The sequence below is a fragment of the Mustelus asterias genome, chromosome 9, assembly GCF_964213995.1.
Source record: "Mustelus asterias chromosome 9, sMusAst1.hap1.1, whole genome shotgun sequence".
Taxonomy (NCBI): domain Eukaryota; kingdom Metazoa; phylum Chordata; class Chondrichthyes; order Carcharhiniformes; family Triakidae; genus Mustelus; species Mustelus asterias.
In genome coordinates, this window is record NC_135809.1 from 117,519,929 (window position 1) to 117,544,228 (window position 24,300).

The window sequence follows — 24,300 nt, forward strand, 5'->3', positions numbered from 1 at the left end:
TATATTGGATCTGGTGCTGGGAAATGAGCCAGACCAGGTGCTAGACTTGGAAGTTGGTGTGCATTTTGGTGATAGTGACCACAATTCGGTTACGTTCACCTTAGTGATGGAAAGGGATAGGCATGAACCTCGGGCCAGTGGTTTTAGCTGGGGGAAGGGTAATTATGAGGCTATTAGGAGAGAATTAGGAAACATAGGTTGGACTAGGAGATTACAGGGACTGGGAACGTCCGACATGTGGAGTTTTTTCAAGGAGCAGCTACTGCGAGTCTGTGATAGGTATGTCCCTGTCAGGCAAGGAGGAATTGGTAGGGCTAGGGAACCGTGGTGCACCAAAAAAGTTTCTTTGTTGGTTAAAAAGAAAAAGGAGGCTTATGTTCGGATGAGACGTGAGCACTCGGGTAGTGCACTAGAAAGCTTTAGATTGGCTAAGAGGGAGTTGAAGAGCGAGCTTAGAAGGGCTAAAAGGGGACATGAGAAGACTTTGGCGGATAGGGTTAAAGAGAATCCTAAGGCGTTCTATAGGTATGTCAAGAACAGAAGGTTGGTTAGGGCAAGTTTAGGGCCAGTTATAGATGGCAGAGGGAAGTTATGTGTGGAACCGGAGGAGATTGGTGAAGCATTGAACCAATATTTCTCTTCGGTGTTCACGCAAGGGGACATGAATATAGCTGAGGAGGACACTGGGTTGCAAGGGAGTAGAATAGACAGTATTACAGTTGATAAGGAGGATGTGCAGGATATTCTGGAGGGTCTGAAAATAGATAAATCCCCTGGTCCGGATGGGATTTATCCAAGGATTCTCTGGGAGGCAAGAGAAGTGATTGCAGAGCCTCTGGCTCTGATCTTCAGGTCGTCGTTGGCCTCTGGTATAGTACCAGAAGATTGGAGGTTAGCGAATGTTGTCCCATTGTTTAAGAAGGGGAACAGAGACTTCCCCGGGAATTATAGACCGGTGAGTCTCACTTCTGTTGTCGGCAAGATGTTGGAAAAAATTATAAGGGATAGGATTTATAGTTATTTGGAGAGTAATGAATTGATAGGTGATAGTCAGCATGGTTTTGTGGCAGGTAGGTCGTGCCTTACTAACCTTATTGAGTTTTTTGAGAAAGTGACCAAGGAGGTGGATGGGGGCAAGGCAGTGGACGTGGTATATATGGATTTTAGTAAGGCGTTTGATAAGGTTCACCATGGTAGGCTTCTGCAGAAAATGCAGATGTATGGGATTGGGGGTGATCTAGGAAATTGGATCAGGAATTGGCTAGCGGATAGGAAACAGAGGGTGGTGGTTGATAGTAAATATTCATCATGGAGTGCGGTTACAAGTGGTGTACCTCAGGGATCTGTTTTGGGGCCACTGCTGTTTGTAATATTTATTAATGATCTGGATGAGGGTATAGTTGGGTGGATTAGCAAATTTGCTGATGACACCAAAGTCGGTGGTGTGGTAGACAGTGAGGAAGGGTGTCGTAGTTTGCAGGAAGACTTAGACAGGTTGCAAAGTTGGGCCGAGAGGTGGCGGATGGAGTTTAATGCGGAGAAGTGTGAGGTAATTCACTTTGGTAGGAATAACAGATGTGTTGAGTATAGGGCTAACAGGAGGACTTTGAATAGTGTGGAGGAGCAGAGGGATCTAGGTGTATGTGTGCATAGATCCCTGAAAGTTGGGAATCAAGTAGATAAGGTTGTTAAGAAGGCATATGGTGTCTTGGCGTTTATTGGTAGGGGGATTGAATTTAGGAGTCGTAGCGTTATGTTGCAACTGTACACAACTCTGGTGCGGCCGCACTTGGAGTACTGTGTGCAGTTCTGGTCCCCACATTACAGGAAGGATGTGGAGGCTTTGGAGAGGGTGCAGAGGAGGTTTACCAGGATGTTGCCTGGTATGGAGGGGAGATCCTATGAGGAGAGGCTGAGGGATTTGGGATTGTTTTCGCTGGAAAGGCGGCGGCTAAGAGGGGATCTTATTGAAACATATAAGATGATTAGAGGTTTAGATAGGGTGGATAGTGATAGCCTTTTTCCTCTGATGGAGAAATCCAGCACGAGGGGGCATGGCTTTAAATTGAGGGGGGGTAGTTTTAGAACCGATGTCAGGGGTAGGTTCTTTACCCAGAGGGTGGTGAGGGATTGGAATGCCCTGCCAGCATCAGTAGTAAATGCGCCTAGTTTGGGGGCGTTTAAGAGATCCGTAGATAGGTTCATGGACGAAAAGAAATTGGTTTAGGTTGGAGGGTCACAGTTTTTTTTTTTAACTGGTCGGTGCAACATCGTGGGCCGAAGGGCCTGTTCTGCGCTGTAATGTTCTATGTTCTATGTTCTATGTTCTATGTAACCAGCTTGTAAAAATGCATTTCACCTGGTCCCCTTGTTACAGGGTAGATATTAACACCACCTTTGCTTTCCTCAACATCTCAATGAAGGACATCAATCTCAGAATGAGTAGTCACAATCTTGCGTGATGATGGCCTCATCCTTGTAGGGCTAGGCAGTCAATGAAGCATGTGGCCAATCTCTAATGGGATAAGAACTCCACCAGCACTGACTGAAGCAAGTAGATATGATGCAGTCCTATCAGTCATAATTTCACTGCCTTGGCAGCCTTTAAGTGATGCAAACAGCACTGTAAATATATGTACACTCATAGCAATATCCCTAAAGTGTTGCAAGGCACCTTAAGGAGGATGGTCATCAGACACCAGCTCTTGTTTGACTGTCTGAGGACTGATCTGAATCCAAATTGTGGCATCTCTTCAAAAGCTATCTCTCATGCATGAATAATGTTCTGGCTTCATCCTCATGCTAAGTCCCCAGCATCAGATTACTCTTTAGGCCTCTGTGATGTGTCATTGTCAATCATGGAAGCAAGCCTGCAAGTGAGGTTACCTTTGTGTATGCCAAGAGAGCTTCAGCAGCACCATCGTCTGATCATTGATAAGCACTCATGATGCTGCCATTGTTGGAAACTTCCCAAATGCATGTCCAGCATTGCCATGGTAACTGGGAGTGAGGTGGCCCAACCAGTCTCAACACTGCATTTGAGCATAACGTAGTAACATCGTTGATAATAAGACCACACAGCAGATGTACTGGAACTTCGTGGTCATCCCAATGGAAGCCTGCACAGTTTCATTCCAGCACATTAAGATATGCCGAGGACTCTGGTACTATCACGATCAAATAACCATGTCGACTTCTCTTATGAGAGCTCGCACTGATATTATGTTAAGCCACACTAGCTAGATCTACAGGTACTATCCAGAATCCTCCCATGTAATAGGCCGGCATCACACCTCTAGACTCACATAATCATTGCCATCTAGTTGACATCTCAGGAGTCACCAAGTGCTAGCTAGGTCCATTACTCTGCATCGTGCAAGTGGAGAATGGGGCAATAATAGGGCTAAAATTTAGCTGTAAACTCGGTCAGAACGTCACGCTACAGTCCCCAAACAATACTTTATACTGTTACTCACACTTGAACCTGCTCCATGGAGGCCTTTGAAAAATGCACCAGGTTGGAATTACTCCTATGCAGGCCGCCATAAAAACTCTGTAGCACACTCAGAATAGACTTCAGTGCAGCAGCATCAGGAGAATAAACAAATCTGAAAAATCTATACTCATAAGGCCACATTATATGGTGCTTTGATGCAAGTCTTGCATATGAATTAACCACCACCATGTTGAAAGAGCAACTGACTTTGTTCATGTCGCTTCTGTGGACATTTAAGGACCGAGATTGAGCAAAACACCATCGACCTGAGGGACACAATGGGAGATAAGTGAGGAGGGGGGTGGCATCTGTTACACTTAAATAACCTCTAAGCATTGCATCAGATAGAAGAGCCATTAGATAGATGAGACTTCCAGAAAAGCAAAATATATTTACAGATATGTAAAGTATATGCAGTGAGTGAATACCCGTGCCACTATTGTGCTCTCAGTACTACTGAATTTTCCTAACCCTGCCATTATGTCTACGTGCATTGCTAACATTTACAGCAAATGTGGAGGCAACCTGCTGACTACTATGCCCTGTTGTCTGCACTTACTTTGCTGGCATCCCTTTGGAGCCCAAGGCCAGCTTTGGGGGTCCTGTACAGCAGGTGCACCCTCCTGACCCTGAGCAGCTGGAATTGCTCGGGTCACAGGCAGAGGCAATTCAGAGCAGTTGGATATCATTGGAGACTGCTGGGTGGATTGCCCCAGAGTGTCTGGTGAACACACACTCCTTGTGGATACCTGAGGGCCTTTCCCTGACTCCTTGAGGGAGATTGAGGTATCCTGTACTCCCTTGCCTAGCCACTGATGAATCCCATTCATGATTAGTTTGATGGTGTGCAGGTCCATGCGCAAGTCTGGCATAAAATGCTCAACCAAGGAATCCAAGACACATGCCACCCTTCCAGTGGTGCTCTCTATGCACTCGCATATTGGTACCATGACATCAGACAGAACATGACAGTCTCCTCCATTATCTGGTGGCAGCTTCTGATGATCCTACCTGCTGTTCCCCTATATTGATCTCCAACATTTCTCTCAGGGCTGATTACAGGGACTCACCATGTGACTCAGTCTCCACAGTAGCCTGCCCCCAGCAGTCCTCCAGGTTTTGGAGGCCATGGCTGTCGCTGCATTTGCCTGTTGTGGGCATGTTTCCGTGCTGTGCCCAACCGCCACAAGTCCATTCTTAGAATTGGCTCCTACTAAGGTGTGTGTCTCTGCGCTGTTGGAGGGTGTAGGTGAATGCAGTGACGGGTCTTCATCGGATACTTCTCAATCTGAGAAGCGTTGGGGCTGATGGGGTGGCTGGTGGTATCCTGTGTCCTTTTCTTTCTAGTGGTTCTAAGAGGGAAAAAAAAGAATTAATGATTAGCTGGAAAGTCACCTATATTAAGTGGCCCTCACAATGTCAGTGAGTGGGTGAAGACTATTGGATGGACCCTCACTGGGTTGTTGGGAGACACCAGTCTTTGGTGCAGGAATGGTCTCTGTCCTCGCCAGCAGGTACTGGCGCCTGCACCTCAAAGTGGATAAGTGGCCTGAGCTCCAGCATTCCCCCTCTGGTCTGGCATCTCTTGTCGTGGGCAATCTTGTCCTGTACAAAAACAGCTGGATAGATTATGAGCAGGATGGATGCAAGATGATAAACATTTATGTGTGTACTGAGTGGACCTACGTAAGGGATGAAGACTCAACTTGTGCAGCGTCTCACAAGAAATTATGTTCAAGTGCGTCTGAGAGAATCAGTGACGATGTCCCTTCTGCTGGTAGTACGCGAGATCCTTGTGCACTGTAGCTTGCCAATGAGTGTGGGAGAAGGTTGACTTACCCGGGCAGAGTGGATGAGATCATGCATCCTTTTTCTGCAGTGGAGAGCGGTTCTCTTCTGACGTCCACAGATGCTGACCTTCCTGGCAACTTCCTTCCAAGCCTTGCTCATGAGGTTGGCAGACCTCCATTTCCCATCACGGGGTAGAGCACTTCCTGATGGTCTTGGACTGTCTGGAGAAGTCTCTCTAGGCAGCTGACACTGAACTTGGGGGCAAAGGGCTTGCTTCTTTGGGGGACAATCACTCGCCACAAGCCCTGGGCTGCAGAGAGTGAATGTGTGTAGATGCCATTTAAATCTGGTGCCTAGACCTTTGACCAGCTGAGGTGACGGCAGGGCAGACAAATCCCAGCCACCATGCCATGCATGAGATATAAAGAGCTTCTCGTTTATGCATACTTAATAAGCTGAAAAGCAGGAGTCGTGCCGACTTTCCAGCTCACCACTGCAGTTAGCCTTCAGAAGGGAAAATTCTGCCCTATTATTTGTTCTCAATGTTATCCCATTCCATGGACAACCAAAAACATTTTCATGTTGTAGGTATTTATATGTTAAATTGCTTCATCTGCTGCTCGTCACAAAACTGAATTTGGCATACAAATATACAGTTAAGTGCTCAGTGAGCTTAAATATGAACACTTTTATCAGCATTCAGAATACATGTAAGTAACTTCAGGCTATTGAGTTAATCCTTTAATATCTTCACACCTCTTTGCAACATATCTTTTAACGTTTTTGTAATTTAACTTCCTTGCAGAATATTTTGGTTCCTTTGTATTAGGTTAAGTGCAGGTCTTGCACAGCCAGTGGCAGTCCTAAAATAAACTCTGCAGATGTGTTAATGTTTATGTGGGGGGGGGGGGGGGGTGATTTTTAAAAAGTGGATCTTTTGCAATATAACTATCTTTATCTCAAATGTATTTTCTCCAGATTTAGAATTGAAGGCTGTTCCCCCATTGCTGTCCTCTACTGTGTGTAATTGTGCAAAGTAATCTTTGCAAATGCAATAAACAGATGCATCATTATAATTTCTCAAAATTACAGAATAATGTCCAGAATTATATTTGAACTCTGAGAACCTATCCTTTCTTAAAAAGGTTTGATTTGCTGACTCAGAGCAGAACCCAGTTATAGTTTAAAGAAGGAAAGCCACAACAAATTAGCAAATACTTTTTTAAAAAACCCAAATATTAATAACGTATGCTGCTGAATTGCTAGGCAAATGCTGGACTTTGCTAGCATTTAGTTGGAAGTCTCATTAAAGATCCTCCTATTTCCTTTATATTACGTACACTATTTATGCTTATAACTGATGAAAATTGCTTAAAGACGACCATCGATTGCTTGAAAGCAATTGTTGTTTCGCCGAAAGGAATATCTTTAGTGCCAGTCAGCCTAAGGAAAGGGGTGACAGAAGTGGCCTCTGACCTAAAAATGTGTCACACCCTTGTAGTGGCTTTCAGTTGTGATCTGTTATTGTTAACTTTGATACCATCAAAAGACCTAAAAGAATGCCATCTGGGGGCTTATGTGGTCCTCTGATTTCTAGGTCATTAAACCTTTTTTTAAAATTCAATTACTAATAGACAATTCAAAAAATGACAAATTGTAGAGCTGTCATTTTCTTTACAGAAGCTGCTGACAGTCATCAAAAATATTGTCAGTGCGTTTTTGTGGAGTTTTTTAAAAGATTGACTTCCAGTTGATTGTTAACCTTTTGAATGCAGAGCAGTGTTCTGTCACGCAAAGGGGGGGGGAAAAATCTGTTTTTAGCTTATTCCGAGTGCCCTAAAATAAGTGTGTTCTGGGTAAGTGTTTGTGATCTACAGTCTAACATTTCGCACAATAAATTTGTACGTTTTCCATATGTGTATATCTGTGTATTAAATTAACAAAAGACATTTGCTGCTGTAATGAAAGTTAAATGGAGCATATCTAATGAACAGTGGGATACAATTTATATTCCACAAATGGACTGACCTGATAACTCACAAAGAAGTGAGTTTGTACCGTACGTTGGGTTAAGTAAATGAGATGATAAAGAATAGAAATACTTGCAAATTTTAAATGCAAACTTAATCAGATTTTGGTGATCATGCTATGAAACTTCTTTCCCTCTTCAAATCCACTGTCAACTGCATAAAAAAAGTAGGGAAATGATGTCATCACTTCATGTATAAATAGTGTGTTAAATGCTGGTGGGTTTGGTATGACTTAATTCTGAGAACAAAACTATTTGTAGATATGAAATTAGAAGTAATTTCATGATATCAATTAAAATTTTAACACAGGCATGTTACTGACAGGGTCGGCTTTACAAAGAACATGGTTCACTGCCTACCAACCAGCTTGGCTAGTATTAAATGCTAAATCTATTCCTTAAAGATGTAAGCGGGATCAGCTTTGTTACAAGACCACCTTCTGTTAGCTGTCAGACCTTTTGAATTAGCCTAATTAAGGTGAAACATTTAAAACTCATGAACCTGAGGACATATTACCAGGTACAGAACAAATCTTTGACAATTGTTTCCAGATAAATTGATCTTAAACTGTATGCCGTAAAGAAATTAGAAGCCCCAAGATGGGGATAGTTTAGCAAGGAATTATGCGGTGTTTCCGCACAGAAATACTTAGAATTTTAATACGTAGCTAATTATCCTGTCTTATTTATTTGAATTTTTATCTGTTAATATTCAGCAAATTGCTATTTGTGGTTATTTTTGCAGAGGAGGATAAGTATGAAAGCTACTCACGGATGTTGCTGAAATATTTTGTAGCAGAAGGTATTGTTTGCGGGCATTCTCTTTTCATAGCATCTGCCAGAGATCATCCGGAGGATTTATTGCAGGTACCGTTTTTGATAAAGATATTGTTGGAATGTATTTTGCTTCAATTATTGTGAGACACTGTTTTGTCTCTGAAGTATTGATTATTACAGTCACTTGATATCCTTGAAACACCTCAGCTGATTTGGATACATTTTTCTTTTGGCACATCATCAGGAAGGATACAAGATGCTGATAGCCAAAACTTTCATTCCTCATTAATGGGGATATTAGGGAAACAGAGATGCATGAGTTGTTAAATTACAAAAGAAACTTAAATATCACAAAATAAAATGACCAGGTTGCAGCTGGAACTGACTTTTGTGATGCATTTTTGCAATAATACTTTCTAGAGTGATAAAATAGGGGCATAAGAAAGGGAGTAGAGAACTTAATTCCTGGAGTAGGGAGGGGTGAGGGCTGGGGAGGTTCAGATTTCCTATTATGTTGTGATGTTTGGGAATGATTTTTAAGATTGCAACATCCCAAATACCCAATTAGTTATTCCTCAGTCTCTGCTCAATCACGATTGGTATTTGTTTGAAACTTGCAGTCATGTGGCACAGTAGCACAGCTGCCTCACCATGCCAGGGACCCAGCTTCACTTCCAGTCTTGGGTGACTGTCTGGGTGGAGTTTGCACATTCTCCCGTGGCGGCGTGGTAGCATCCCGGTGCTCCGGTTTCTTCCCACAGTGCAAAGATGTCCAGGTTAGGGGGATTAGCAGGGTAAATACGTGGGGTTACAGGGATAGAACCTGGATAAGATACTCTGTTGGAGAGTCAATGCAGACTCGATGGGCCAAATGGCCACCTTCTGCACTGTAGGGATTCTAGTATTTCCCTTCTTTTAATAGAAAGAAAGTTTGATTGTAATCGTGAAAAAATGAACATGATGTTTAAATATACATGTAGTTCTTCATAAAGCCTGTCAATCTTTTTATAGTGGAGTCCAATCACATTAGTAATGTCCTTGGTCTTGTATCGCATTGACCTGGAATGGTGGTGAAACCATCAGTGTTCACCATCATTACTCTAAAAGTGACAGCAACTTATGGAATCCGCATAGGTGGACTTAAATACAGAAGTCCACAAGTTACTGCCATAGTGCCTCTGCTTCTTCATAGGCTATGCTGTTGAAATCTCCATTGTGTAATCAGATAGAAATCACAGAACTGATGACTGCTTACCCTTTTATACTTTTAGTCTTGTTGTAAAACCCTTGAAAAACATTACACTTTGAACGAAGTGAAATTAGGTTTTTGACAAATTGCTAAACAATGTTGCAGCACACGGTCTATTTAGGTTTACTGCACAAACACATCTGTGTACATCTTAAAGGGAATATTGGTTGTGTGTGGTCTGTTGGTTCCCCGCCTAAAGTGTTCCAAATTGTTGTACATCTGTGCAGATTAATTATTGCTGAAGATATCACTGGCCATAAAACAATAATTTAATATTTATGGAATGTCAAATTTCTCCATTACTACAAAAATTTTCATAGATTTTTATTCATTCAATTTTATGTACAATTTTAATACAATTTGTATATCCCAATCTTTATTTTGCTTTCTGTAAAATAACTAAATAGTGACATATAATCTGTGCTTTTTACTAAACTAAAAATAGAAAATGCAGGGAATACTCAGCAGGTGAGGTAGCATCTTGGTGGAGAAACAAATGACGTTTGAAGTTGATGACTCTTTATCAGAACTGAGGGAAAAATAGAAGTGTAATAGGTTTTGAGCAGGTTGGTAGGGAAGGAAACACAAAAGGGAAAGTCGGTGATAGGATGGAAGGCAGGAGAGATGACATAGTATCAGATACAGCCTTCTGAATGCAACATGACGGAATAAAGAAAGAAGACAAAATCGACCCAGAAAAAGAATGAAATAAAATGGAAGGAGAGATTGTTGTCTAAAATTGTTGAACTCGGTGTTGAGTCCAGAAGGTTACAGAGTGCCAGTCAAAAGATGAGTTCTGCTGTCAAGTTTACATTGAATTTCATTGAAACACTAACAAATTAAGGTCAGGTAGGTCAGAGTGGGAGCATGGCGGAGCATTGTATTGAGAAACACCAGGAAGCTGAGGGTCATGCTTGCGAACTGAACAAAAGTGCTCCACAAAGCTATCAACCGGTCTGCATTTGGTGTCTCCAATGTGGAGGAGACCATGCCGCAAGCCATGGATACATCATACTGGAGGTGGCGGAAAGGACAGAGGATGATCTGTTGAATGTGGAGGTTGGTGAGGTGGAAAATGAGAACAAAGGGAACACCATCATGAATATGAGATGGAAGGAGAGAGAAAGGGTAAACAGAAGTGCATGAAATAGTTTGGACATTATGGAGGGCCCTGCGAGCTAAAGTGAAGGGAATCTTCAGTTGAAAAAAGGAAGGATATCAGAAGTGCTATGTGGAAGGTTGTTGAAAGGAGAGCTTTAACAAAAACTTTCTATTCTTAAGTGTAAAGAATCAAAAGCTTCACCAATACTTGGGCACCAGCATCTCACCAGATCCTTTTTCTCTTTTCTCCAACCCTATCTGTTCCTTGAATCTCACCTCTTGTTGTGTATTCATTATACCATCAGATCTTCCCCTCACTGATGCTTTACACTTTGTCCTCAGCATAGCTTCATCCTCTTACACCAGCACATCAATTAACTTTGAGCTGGGCAGGATGCTGAACTCCTCTTCAGTTGCCTCTGCCTCTACGCCAACCTCTTTGGCCAGGAGTCTTCCTTCAGCTTAGCAGACCCTTTACCCATCTCCAATGTTCTCCCTCCACCTGGAACCCTCCCTCTGGCCTCTTAGCTTCTCTAGATCTTTTCATTCGAACTGCTAGTATGATTTTGGCCATCTTAATTTCTCTGCTCTACTCTGTCATCAAATCTATTTCCCTCTGAACTCTGTTCTCTCAAGCCATACCCTTACATTGCCATTAAATCTGCTGACACAAGTGGAATTGTTGTATGGATTACTGACTTACCAAGGGCTTGACACCACCTCTCTGACACTTTTTCTCTCCTCAACCTAGACCATGACTCCATTACCAAACACCAAGCTATTGCATCCAGGGCTGTCACTGACCTGATATCGTCTGAAGATTTTGCTCCGAAGCCTTCAAACTCATAGACACACAACCCCGATTAGCCCACTACTACCTCTTTTCCAAAATCCATAAATAAAACTCCCCTGGTTGACCCATTATTTTAACCTTTTCTTACCCCACAACTTATTTCTTGGAACCCTAGACTCTTCCATTGTTGCTACAACATTTTCCCATTTTCTCACTCGAATTGTCTTCTCTTCATCATGAATGTCCAATCACCTACACCACTATCTCCCACCAGGACAACCTGAGAGCTCTCCGCTTATTCCTTGAGCAGAAGCCCAACCAGACACCATCTACCACCACTCTTCTCCATCTGGTTGAACTTGTTCTCGCATTGAACAATTTCTCCTTCAACTCCACTTACTTCCTTCTACGTCCTAGCTATGCCTGCTTTTGTTTGATATGTGGAGCAGTCCTTAATCCAATCCTACTCTCACCTCCTCCTGCATCTTTTTTCAGGTACATTGATGACTATATTCGTACTCCTTCCTAGTCGTCCAATTTCCATCTTCCTCTCACTGACTTCTCTCCCTGAACTACTCTTGTCTCCATTTCTGTGGATAGGCCAATATCAACTAATATTCATCAAAAGCCCATAGCTACCCTGCTTCCTGTAAGTACTGTCTTCCATTCTCCTAGTGTCTTTTTCAAATGTGTCCACACAATGCAACCTTCCATATTCAGGCTTTCAATATGTCTTCCTTTCTCTCAACCAAGGCTTCAGAAGGGATCGCTGCCACCACGAAACCCTGGCCCACTCCTCAGCCACCCCCAAACCAGCCCCCCCTCCTCTCTTTCTTATAGCACTTAACCATACTAGTACAGGGGATGCAAGACCTGTCATTTTATTGACTCTCTTGTCACCATCCAAAATTCCAATCACTCATTCCAAGTGAAACAATGATTTACTTGTGGTTCTTTAAATTTAGCATACTGTGTTCGCTGTTTGTGATATGGTCTGCTCTACACAGGGGAGACCAAAAACAGACTGGGTGACTGCTTTGCGAATACGTCCGTTCATTCCGCAAACATGACCCTGAACTTTCTGTCACTCATCATTTCAATTCTCCACCTTTCTTTTATCCTGAGCTTTCTGTTCCTGGAGGTCTAGATCAGGCTTTTTCAAAGTGGGGGGTCACGACCCACTTGTGGGTTGGGGGATGTTGAAAATGGGTCACTGGGTATCCTGTTTTTATAAAAAAGCAGGATGTTCTGTGGTCCTTTTCATAAGAAAAGCAGGATAATTTGATTTGCTATTGTCACATGTATTGATATACAGTGAAACATATTGTTTCTTGCGTGCTATCCGGACAAAGCATACCCCACATTGAGAAGGAAAGGAGAGAGTGCAGAATATAGTGTTGCAGTCATAGCTAGAGTGTAGAGAAAAACCAACTTAATGCAAGGTAGGTCCATTCAAAAGTCTGGCAGCAGGGAAGAAGCTGTTCTTGAGTCGGCTGGTACATGTCCTCAGACTTTTGTACCTTTTTCCTAACAGAAGAAGGTGGAAGAGAGAATGTCCGGGGTGGGTGGGGTCCTTGATTATGCTGGCTACTTTTCCGAGGCAGTGGGAAGTGTAGACAGTGTTAATGGATGGGAGGCTGATTTGTGAGATGGACTGGGCTTCGTTCACGACCCTTTGTAGTTTATTGCAGTCTTGGACAAAACGGGAGCTATACCAAGACGTGATACAACCAGAAAGAATGCTTTCTATGGCGCATCTGTAAAGTTTGGTGAGAGTCGTAGTGGACATGCCGAATGTCCTTAGTATCCTGAGAAAGTAGAGGTGTTGGTGTTCTGTGGTCCTGCTCAAAACAGTGCGCGATGTGTTCAAAACATTGTGAGATCCCCTCAGAGGATGGTGGGTGTCTGGAACGAGCTGCCAGAGGCAGTAGTGGAGGTGGGTACAATTTTTTGTCTTTTTAAGAAGCATTTAGACAGTTAGAGGTTGGGTATAGAGGGATATGGGCCAAATGCGGGCAGTTGGGACTAACTTAGTGATAGAAATGGGACAGCATGGACAAATTGGGCCAAAGGGCCTGTTTCCATGCTGTAAACCTCTATGACCCTAAATGCATTTCAGTGGTCAGAGAAATGATCTGATCGATGTGTTCAAAATATCGCGAGATGTTCTGTGGCCCTTCTCAATTTGTTGATGGCAGTATGACAATGAGGATCTCTCAACTCAGATGATTACATAGCCAGCATGAGGGGGAAAAGCTTAGTATTATCTGACAAATTCAAAATATTTTCACTTTATGAAAGGGATATGTAATAAGGTGTATTTTTAAATGTACAATAAATCCCGTTTAGATTGCGACTGTAGCAGTAGTACTGCAGGGTTGTGAGGGGCAACCATTTTGTAAAAGTGGGTTGCCAGGAAAAGAGTTTGAAAACTACAGGTCTAGAGTGTTCCACTGAAGCACAGTACTAGCTTGAGGAGCAGGATTTATTTTGGCTCAGCATTGTATAGCCTCTTGGACTCAACATTGAGTTCAACAATTTTAGACCAAACTTCTGCCTCCATTTTATTTCATGTGTTTTTGCTGGTTCAGCTTTGTCTCATTTTTTTCTCTTGGTTCCTACATGTTGCATTCGGACAGCTGCTATGAGCATTCACACTTTGCTTGTCACATCTTTTGTTTCTTTGCTTTACCTATTACCATTCCTTTTGCGTTTCGTACCATGAAACCTTATTTAATCTCTCCTGCACTCCACCCCGTTGACAGCCTTTACTTTTGTTCTTCCCTCTCCTTTTACTTGCTCAAAACCGATTACATTTCTATTTTTCCTCAGTTCTGATGCCATCGATCTGAAACTTTAACTCTGTTTCTTTCACCAAATGCTACCTGACCTGAGTATTTCCAGCATTTTCTGATTTTATTTCAGATTTCCGGGATTTGCAGTATAATGCTTTTGTGTTGGAGCTTTTTACTTCCTATGTGAATACTTCAGTCTTATTGGCTGCTTACCCTGTTTGATGCCATCACTGTTGCTGAATACCAGGAGATTCTCTCCATTCTAAAGATGTGCGGGTTAGGTTGACTGGCCATGCTGAATTGCCCTTTAGTGTCAGAGGGATTAGCAGGGTAAATATGTGGGGTTACTGGTTTAGAGTGCTAACCACTGTACCACCGTGCTGCCCACTTAGCACTGAGATGAGGAAATATTTCTGCACCCAAAGAGTAGTGAATCCGTGGAATTCTCTACCACAGAAGGCTGTGACGGCCAGGTCACTGACTGTATTCAAGAAAGAAATAGATTTTTTTTTAGATTTTAATGGCATCAAGGGTTATGGGAGGAAGCAGGAATTGGCATTGAGATCAAGGATCAGCCACAATCGTAGTGAATGGTGGGGTGCAGGCTCAAAGGGCCGAGTGGATTACTCCGAGTTTCTATGTTTCGCTTGGTGCCAGATTCAAACAAAAGTGAGGAATGGAAAAATCTCTGCTCTGTGAATCACTAGGTCTCTGTAAGCAACTTCCTTTGAGATCAGCACCCAGTGTTGTCACTTCTCCATCAACTGAAATTGGGCTATTATCTTAAATCCTCGTCCAACAACTCGGAGCCTATTCCATATACCTTTTGTGACTCTTTGTAACTTATTTTAGAATCCATCAATGAAGAATTGTCCCAGGTGTTCCTTGTTATTTCCTACAGTGCTGTAGGAAAGATAGACTTACATTTATATAGTACCTTTCACGACCTAAGGCCATCCTAAAATGCTTGCAGCAAATTAAGTACAATCACTCTTGTTTCGCAGGGATTATCCTTTTTGATTACAAGTGCCTGTTCTAAAATGAATGACAAAAAACTTATTATGGAAAAATTTGATACCTGTGATGCGTAAAACTTTTAAAATTTTATTATAGATAGGTATGTATTATTTTGGACTGGAAGAAGGAATTCAGACAGGTGGTCACAAACCAACACAGTACTAAAATTCACTATATTACAGATCAGTAAACATATTTATTGAGTTTACCCCTTAAGAAGTTAGCACTTACTTTGAATCTCACCCAATTTGATTAATTGCAATTTTTACAAGACTGTTGTCCAAATTGACTGGTAATTCAAAGGTCTTCTACACATTCATTACTCAAAAACTAAAAGTGGATGGCTGTGAGGATGAAAGTGCTTTTCTCAGTAGTGCTTCTTATGAAGTATGGATTACCCTAACTGATGAGCCAATGATCGAAGTTTAGCTCCTACATAATCTAAGTCTTTTCTCTTTTATTGTAAATAGAATAGAATGCTATGTGATGTCTTTACTTGGCTTAATGCATGAGCAATTAAGCTAGCTTAGAAGGGTGTGAGGTTAAGCCTCATTAACTGTGGGATGGGGGTACCTTGGGTTTTATTATACTCTGGAGAATTCAGCTTGTAAGAAAGGTCAGATTGTAACAATGGCTGTGATTTCCTTCTGTCAAAACAAAATGATGTAAGCAGGTTACTGTATGAATTTAGATTCAAGTAAGGTAATTGCAAAATTAGGTCTGCATCTTATATTACATTGTTGGTCTCAGACCATCAGCTAGAATGTGCAAATCTCAGTTGGAGATATTGCAGATTACACATCATACTTTGTCAAAAGTAAGTTTTAGAGTGCCTTGGAGGTTCAGTAAACTGCCTGAGCTTTTTTTAAGTCCAGCTTCTCATTGCAATTGTACTTCACGTGGTGCCATGCCCAAATGACATGACACAGCTCCCCTGTGAGCTGGAAGAGAGGTCTTTATTGATTGGCTTTGGTACATTGGGATCCGGTTATGCTGTTACAAAATCACTTTTGCCAAAACCCTTTTGCATGGCTGTAAAAGTACCAGAATAACTGCAGCCTAAAGCAATTAATTAAATATCTAATTTATATTCTTTTTTTCTGAGGTTTTTTTCAGAGTTTTGTTGACTAACTTATTTTAATATTTTAATGCTTTTTACTAGTTATGCTGCTTGAAACATAGAAGTGTTAATATAGTTGTTTGTGCAAAACTTGAAATTTGCTTTAAAAAAAGACACGCTATCAAAGCTTTTTGTCTTGCACTCATCAGGACAACTCACTAGATGAACCAACAATAAAGGGAACAAAAATTTATAACGCATAAGAAGGGAAAGCTGTCTCTCCAATAAGTAGATTTCGATGAGTAGAGGTGCAGCCATGGAAAGTCAGCTGCCATGCCCAAGTTCCAAGTCAAACCAGGCAAGTCGACTCTGATGGGTCAAGGCTCTGGCATAGGGAATGAACCACTGTGAATGGCTGTCCCCCGAGCCTTGTTTAGTTGGGAAAGGTGCATGTGTGGATCCTTAGGTCGAGGAAGGACAGGCCCTGTGTGAGAATACATGTGGCTTCTATCATGCTTAAGTGAGCCACATGGCAAACCTAGCTGATATTCTTGAATTGGTTTTCAGTGTAATTCTTAAAATCAGCCTTGTTTAGCAAGTGCTGTCCAATTGTGGAATCGCATCTAATGTTGGACGGTATGGGCAGAATTTTCCCATCTGCCCACCATGGGAATCATAGCGGGTGGCACAGGACCATGCAAAGATCCGTTGACCTCATGCAGGACTTTCTGGTCTTGGGGTGAGCGTGGCTGGAAAATCCCACCCTTATTGTTGAGTTTTGTAAGCAAGGGCTGGTTTGGGTACAGTCAGTACTTTACCTGTTGCGAACAGCCGAAGGGATGTGCTGTTTCAAATGCCAATCATTGGGACGTATGGCCTACATACCTGGTATCACAGCCATACAAATGCATACACCACAACACTATGATAGGCAGAACGTCTTTTTGACTTGACAGCAGCATCCTGCAGAACACCACATGTCCCAATGACTGGCAGATCATGTCAAACAGCATGTCCCTTCAACTGTTTGCAACAGGCAAACCATACCTTACCAGCCTGTGCTTGCAAATCTCAAAACATAGGCCCTGATTTTACCAACACGGCAACCCCGAAATCGGGGCGGGCGAGACTCACAGAATGGCATTCCCTGTTGGCCTCAGGCGCGCTCTTACGAACCTCAGGCGGCTATGCCGGTAAAATCAGGGCCATAGTGTCCAACATTATATGTGATTCCACAATCTGACAACACTTGCTAAACAATCCTGATTGTGCTAAGATTACACTGAAAATCACTTTAAGATTATCATTTGGGCTTGCAGTGTGGCTCACTCACAAATCTGGAAGCTACATATATTCTCACACAGTGCCCTGTCCTTTGCAGACAGAAGGAATATGTCCGTGCATTGCGCTTTTTTCAACTCAACAAAGGTTTGAGGAATGGCCATTATGTAGTTTATTTCCTGTAGGAATACCTTGACCAATCAGTTGACCTGCCTGGATTGAATTTGTACAAGGACTTGGCAGTTGACTATTCTCTGTTGCACTCTCCATGGCAGCGACTCTTTCAATTGGAGTTTGCTTGCTGGTCAATCAGCACTCTCTTCTCATGCAATATAAATTGTTATTCCCTTTACTGTTGCTTTATCTTGTGAGCTGTCTTGGTGAATGCAAGATGAAAAGCTTTGATAGCATGTCTCTGTTTTTCAGCAATACAGAAGCATTTATACATCATGTCAGTTCAAAATGCCTCAAAGCAGTTTATGCAATTATTTTTAAAGTGCAATGGTTGTTATTATAATTATTAGTCCAAGAAATTGTTTTCTGTCAACAACATCATTTCATTTTTTTTGCTGTTTTACTTAACTCTATGTATGTGATTTATTTTTCATTAAGATATGTCATTCAGATAGTAGAGGAACGTACCCAATTAAGTCGTGCTTTGTCAGTGCAAATATATTATCACAGATGAATTTGTACAAAGTTGTAATGTCAGAGGGGATGCTGGATTCATTCTTATTGTCATATTAAAGGTGACTGGTGTGAAATAGTTTATCCACTCTTGAGATTTCTTTCTGCAAATGTTGTATAGTGCTGATGCACTACAAGGAGACAGCAACAGGTGTCACTCATTATGTCAATAGCAAAAGCTGAAACAATGACCAGCCCTGGGAGTTAGGTGAGTGCTTAAGTAGGAATTGCCCTAATGATCTTTGCCAGAAAAGTGATCTGCAAAGATCACTGATTGGCATTTGGATAATCAAGCTTAATGAAGATAACACTGCCTGAAAAACATTGCAGGTGTTAATTTGTGTTACTTTGAAGACAATAGCTTGCTTTCTTAGGATGAAAGAACTTCTTTGGACTATTTCGAATTACAAGACACAGAAATTTAAGCCAATATGTCACCTTTTTTCTCTCAAATTCCAAAATAAAGTATCTGCACCAGTTTTACATATTGTTTTTGTGTGGAAAAGAAACACAATTTTCATGCCATGTAGATTTTTCATTTCTGAATAAATAATGGTTTATTCATTGACATTAAATATCCAAACCATTAATAGAAGGATCTTGAAATTGTGCACACAGTTTGGTCGTGAATTATCGGACTTTGACCTCATTCTACACCCTCAGTTTCAAGTTCTGGAAAAATTTACTTTGATTTCCAATTGCAGCTTTTTCTCCCTTGGAGCTTTTTCAGTTTACATTACTGAACATGTCAGTGTTTTATGTGTATTGTGTCTCAAAATATATATCCTTCGAAATTAAATCATTCTCATTTTGATGTGAATAGGAGCTTCCTGCACCCTTGCTTGATGATGTAATAGAGATCAATGAAGCTATCAAAGGGACAGAAGACAATACCGCTACCACTGCATCCCAGAATTCCATGACAATAGCGTGGCGATACCAGAACTTGCCCAAAATACAGGTATAATCCTGCCTTTCTTTAAAGCATAACCATGCAAAATTAATCAAAAAATAACTTTGATAAAGTCTACAAGACATGCCTTTACCATGAAAATATAGAAACATAAGTGGAAATTGCAAATTGATTTATCTTCTGGTTTATTTTTTTACATTTGCACTTTTATGGCTTTGCACTGTTTTAATTTTAAGTAACCTTTTTATGTGGCGATTGGCTTTTCTTTAAAACATACATAAATTGTTTTCTCTATATCTGATTCTTCTCTCTGAATAACCTTAAAGATGAATAATGTTATTCTGTGACTTAATCATTTTAAAGATTGCAGTAAAATTTTAAAGGGACCTGATTGTATTTTCTGTGGGACCTGCTGTCAACTATTTGAAATGTGAAGCCAGTCAGACCATTATAACTGGGAATCAGGTTCCTTGTGAAGTTGTTGATTTGGAAAGCTATGAAACAATAATGGAAATGGTCAATTCCACATGATCTGTAGAAAATGTGCTTTATTTTCATGGTGCAGGTTTTAGCCCATCGAAAATACGTTGACTGTTGCTGTAGTACTGTCCCAACAACACCAACAACTCACTCTTCTTTCTATTGTCTTAATCAGTTGACTAATCTTAATACGTGATCCGATGACATAGTGAGTGTTGGTGGGGGCAGATCATTATAGCTGAGCCCAGTCTTGTCTTCCTGGGAAGGACCAATTGTTAGCAAACATGAGACCAAAAGGGGGAAAACTTCAGGTAAATATTTCCCTTCCAAATCTGGCTATATTTTTCTCCCTAACAGCACTGTGAAAGTACCTAAACCACAAGGAATGCAGGGGCTTAAGGACACGGTTCACCACCAGCTTCTCAAGGAAAACAAATGCCAGTGCCAGAAGCACTAATATCCCATGAATGAATCTAAAAAATGATCAGCAAAGTCAGCAAAGACTAGAAATTTGAACCGTTAATCTTCTGACCTGTATAGCTCAAATTTTTAAAAACTATTTGGATCATCGGTAGGGAGTTTTACTCACTTGTCATTGTTTATTATTGCAGCTATGACCAGAACAATTTTTTCCTTGAGCACCAAGTTCTTATCACTTTAAAATGTTTTCTAAACAAGAGAGCACTCTGGTACAATTGATCAGATGTGCACTGGTGCAAAACTCTTTGATAGTGCCCACCAACCCCATTGGTAAAGAAGTCATGTAACTATTTTATAGTTGCTAATTCTAACCAGATGAAGTTTGAAGTTGATTCGGAGCCAGCCTGTTAGGAAATCCATATTCTACACTTGGGATTCTCTATTGAGGAAAAGTTGAAAGAGACAAGTAAATGTATGCCGATGCCTTTCACTCTAACTTTGTGTGGCAACAATGGAATGAATTCCTTTTAGTGCTAAGGATAAAATGAGTCAGAGTGTTAGAGGTTAATGTATTCCACATATTTGAATTCATCATTTAATTTCACTTTACAGTGCATTGTTGTGTTAATAAGGCTAAATAAACTAGATTATAAGATTGGTAAGCAATCTTCCGAGATCATAGATCAGGATATCAAAAGCCATTATGCACCCAATCTCTCGAAGCTTGTAGAAAGCAAAGCAGAACTTATAGAAATGTGCAAAATTCGTGATAAAAATACTTTTTTTTATTATAGTATTTATAAGACAAACTTGTAATTTGTTCCCAAGGTCACATTTCATCCCTGCTCTGCTTTGGCTGTAGTCCATTTCACAGTGTGAAGTTACTGGTACATATTTAGCAGAGGAGAGCTGCTTCTACAAGCTCTATTCAAATGTAAATAGCTTTTGGTTTCTTGCTGTATTAACATAAAAAAAATCTTTCTCAACCAAATAATCCAGCTTATTCAGATCTATTAATACACCGGTACGTTATCGAGTAAAATAAAATGTTTCATTCAAGTTTATAAGTGAATAAAAATTTTTTTTAATGTATTAAATGCTGGGGCACACACCACTTGAGCACTCGAAGGATGCTAGGTACACCACAAGATTTCCAGCAATTTCAAAGTGGATAATTGAATTAATGAAGTTCATTTTGAAACATTGAATAGTTAATGGAAAAATATTTTCCACTTAATTGACACACAATCCTTAATGTTCTCAGGAGGAAGGCCTGCATAATCATCTACGATCTACTATCTCTCAGTAGTGCCTCATAGTGATGCTTTATGCTTAAAGCCTGGGAACAGACGTGTGCAGAATTCCTCCTAAGGTGACATAAAATGGGGGAGTTCATCCTCCCGTTCACCATCTCCATCTATATAATTGGAATTGAGCCTCACGATCAATGTTCCCCTTGAACCCCGCAACCACACAGCAACATGACAAATTCCCGTGCACAAGTTGGCACCTACAAGTTACTGCGTGTGCATGGCTGCACAAAACAACATTAAAGGAGCCGAGTACTTAAATAAATCACCCTGCCAATCCAAGAAAAATAGAAGGAATGGTGTTCATAATGTCACCAGAATTTTAAGATAGTGATGGATTAATTTTATGTTCCTAATTTCCTTAACTTTGAAGCAAGGTTTTACAAATTGCCTGAATAATATACATATTATTGCATTTACCTTAACCAATTCATAATGATCATTGCCCAACCCACCACTAATTTAAACCGCTCAATCAAAATCGAGTGTTTTTGCAGCTGCAGTGTGTAATTGCCTCTAATGTTTCTCTATGCTTCAGAGGTGCATATAAATGCACTTAAGCGGCTTGATGCAGATGGATCTCTCAGTTTGTTTCTGGGATGGTTAGTATTTTATGAGTTAGTACTCATGGAAGTTGTCTGACATAGACAAAGAGTTAAAACGTGGAAAATATATTGGTGTGTTTGCATTCATTTCATCAAAAATCTCAATACTGCCAGAAGACAAAAAGAACCCAATACGGAATCAAATATGGTTGAACAAGATTTGACAGAGTGAGTATGATCTGTCAATTGGAAAGCACTGAATCAAGCAATTGACTTGCTTATCCATGTGCTAAATGAGTAAAGAAAGCACTTGAGAATGTATCAGCTTCATTGTCATAGCAATCTAATCATTGTGGAGATAACGTACAAGTGACATAAAATGACCGCAGGCTCAATAGCCCCCTTAAGGCCCACCAGCTAGTTCTTCCATGCTTGTAAGTCTCAGTTATTTCAACAGATTGCTGCATAAATCAGGAGCAATGTCACGGCTTAAATTTAAATAACCCTTGAAACTGAATGATTCATTGGCATTTATTGCAATGACACTGTACATTATCTTGCAGATGGCTATATAATGCAAGCAGAAACATGCCCACGAGTAGTGTACGCTACAGGAGTTCTTAAAAACCGAAAAGTCCCTTTTTCCAAGGTTACTAAAGGAACCGCAATTCATCTGTAAACAAAATTGTGGGATGCAAAAGCCTCTCAATTACATGTTTGTGTACTTTGGGCAATATATAAGCTGTCACAGCATGAAATCAATTTTCTGCCTAGGTTCATCTTGAATCTGAGATTTCTAACACATTAGTGTTGCAATTAGAAACATTTAACAGCAGACAGTAGACTGAAAGCCAGCAGTCTGCTATCTGACAGTTTCTGCCTGTTCCTCTCTACCAGTCTATCCATCCTTAAGCAATGAGGGGGACAAGCACAAGTTGTAGTTGCCTCCAAAAATAAATTTGATCAACTTTGCAACTTCTGAGGAGAAAAAAGCTTTCCCCTAGCTATTCAACTAAGCCAGATTACTCACACTTAGTTGGTTCAGGTAGGCCTTAGCAAGCTTCCCACTGGGCCTGGGAATTTGTAAAGCGAGGCCTATTCACAATTCTCTGACACAGACCACGCTTTTATTGCTTACTGTTTTATTATAGTAAGATCTGTCTCCACCCAGCTTGTAGAAGCAATACTCTTTCTTGTGAATTTAAAAAAAAGGTTATCCCCCACCTTAATCCATACAGCGTTGTGGATTAAAGACACCAGTGTGCCCTGGGATCCTCTGAGTAGACCCTGGAAACTTCTTGTTTCTTCTCTTTGCTGTCTTAGAAAACACTACCGGGGCCTCAGTGAGGATTTGCATCTGAAATAGACTACCTGGTGCTTTCCTGAATGAAGACATCAGATCAAAGTTCAGTTAGTCAGGGCCTTGCTAAAATGTTAAGGAGACTAGGATGTACACAATGAAAAGATGAGCTCTAGCAGAGAATGCAATAAAAACATTGTGATGGGTAATCCAGATAAAGACTAGATTATACAGACCAAAAGACAACCCCTGTATAAATTGGTTTCATCGCTTGTCCAACAATAAATTCCCTCTCCTCGGATGTGTTTACAACAGCATTTCTTGCTGAAAGGCATGGGTCTGCGTTCTATATTTATGCTGCAAGAATGTTTAAACAAATGTGAATTCACTGGGCACTATTGTTAATAACTTCATAAAACAATTGTAAAGATATTGTTGAAATAATTAATTATTCTCGCATGTTGCAGTCTGTTAATTAAAATAATTATAAAGCAATGCATATATAAAGTAGGGCAGAACATTCCTTGTCACACAAAAGTATTATTCTTGTTTTTAAAATCGATACATTATGCATCACCCTTGTATTAGCTTTATTTTAGTTTTGTCAATTTTGCCAGTTACCTTAAAAAGCCTGTTGATTCCACAGGCACCAGTCAGCCTTGATGCCTTGCCCTAATGTCTATACTCGTGCAGTGGCGGTGTGTTGCATATCACTCAGAGATGCTGTTGTACCATACACTTTTTGCATGCATGCTGTAGTCCGGAGCTTGGGTAGTTATAGTAGAGGCTCCAACTTTTTTTGCATCACATGGCTGACCAGGAATCTCTCCCACTCTTATACCATGTGCCATTGTGTTTTCGAAGAATTTAAAGGTTCCTAATCAACCCGTTTAGCTAGGTTATGAACGCCTCTTCCTTGGTCATCAAGTCCTGGAGTGGAACTTGAACCCTGACCTTGTGGCTCAGAGGCAGGGACCTACCCACTGTGCCACAAGACCTCTCTGTACTTTGTGTAAGCCTAGACAATAACTGCCAGTGAGTTATTCAACTAGAAGGTGCATCACAACTCTGTCAAACATGTGGGGATGATTCTCCCAGCCTGCTGCACTGCTCCAGAAGCGCAACATGCTGGGAGACATCAGCGGAGGCTGTTTCGCGGGCCTCCCACTGGGCGCCACAGCCTGCGCGCTTCTCTAGGCCATGATTTGTAGCGTCACCAGCTCCATACCGGAATTTGGCACGGAACTGATTTCAAG

At 41.0% G+C, this 24,300-nt stretch overlaps 1 protein-coding gene across 2 annotated transcripts in view; it reads left to right on the forward strand.

Moving 5' to 3' along the window:
- The window catches only part of elp4 (elongator acetyltransferase complex subunit 4), a 263,084-nt gene that overhangs the window by 53,691 nt on the left and 185,093 nt on the right, over positions 1-24,300 (forward strand). For both annotated transcript variants that reach the window (XM_078220930.1, XM_078220932.1), the window contains exons 3-4: positions 8,062-8,183; positions 18,900-19,037. In XM_078220930.1, the coding sequence (XP_078077056.1) occupies positions 8,062-8,183; positions 18,900-19,037 (260 nt within the window). The remainder of the gene's footprint in view (positions 1-8,061; positions 8,184-18,899; positions 19,038-24,300) is intronic.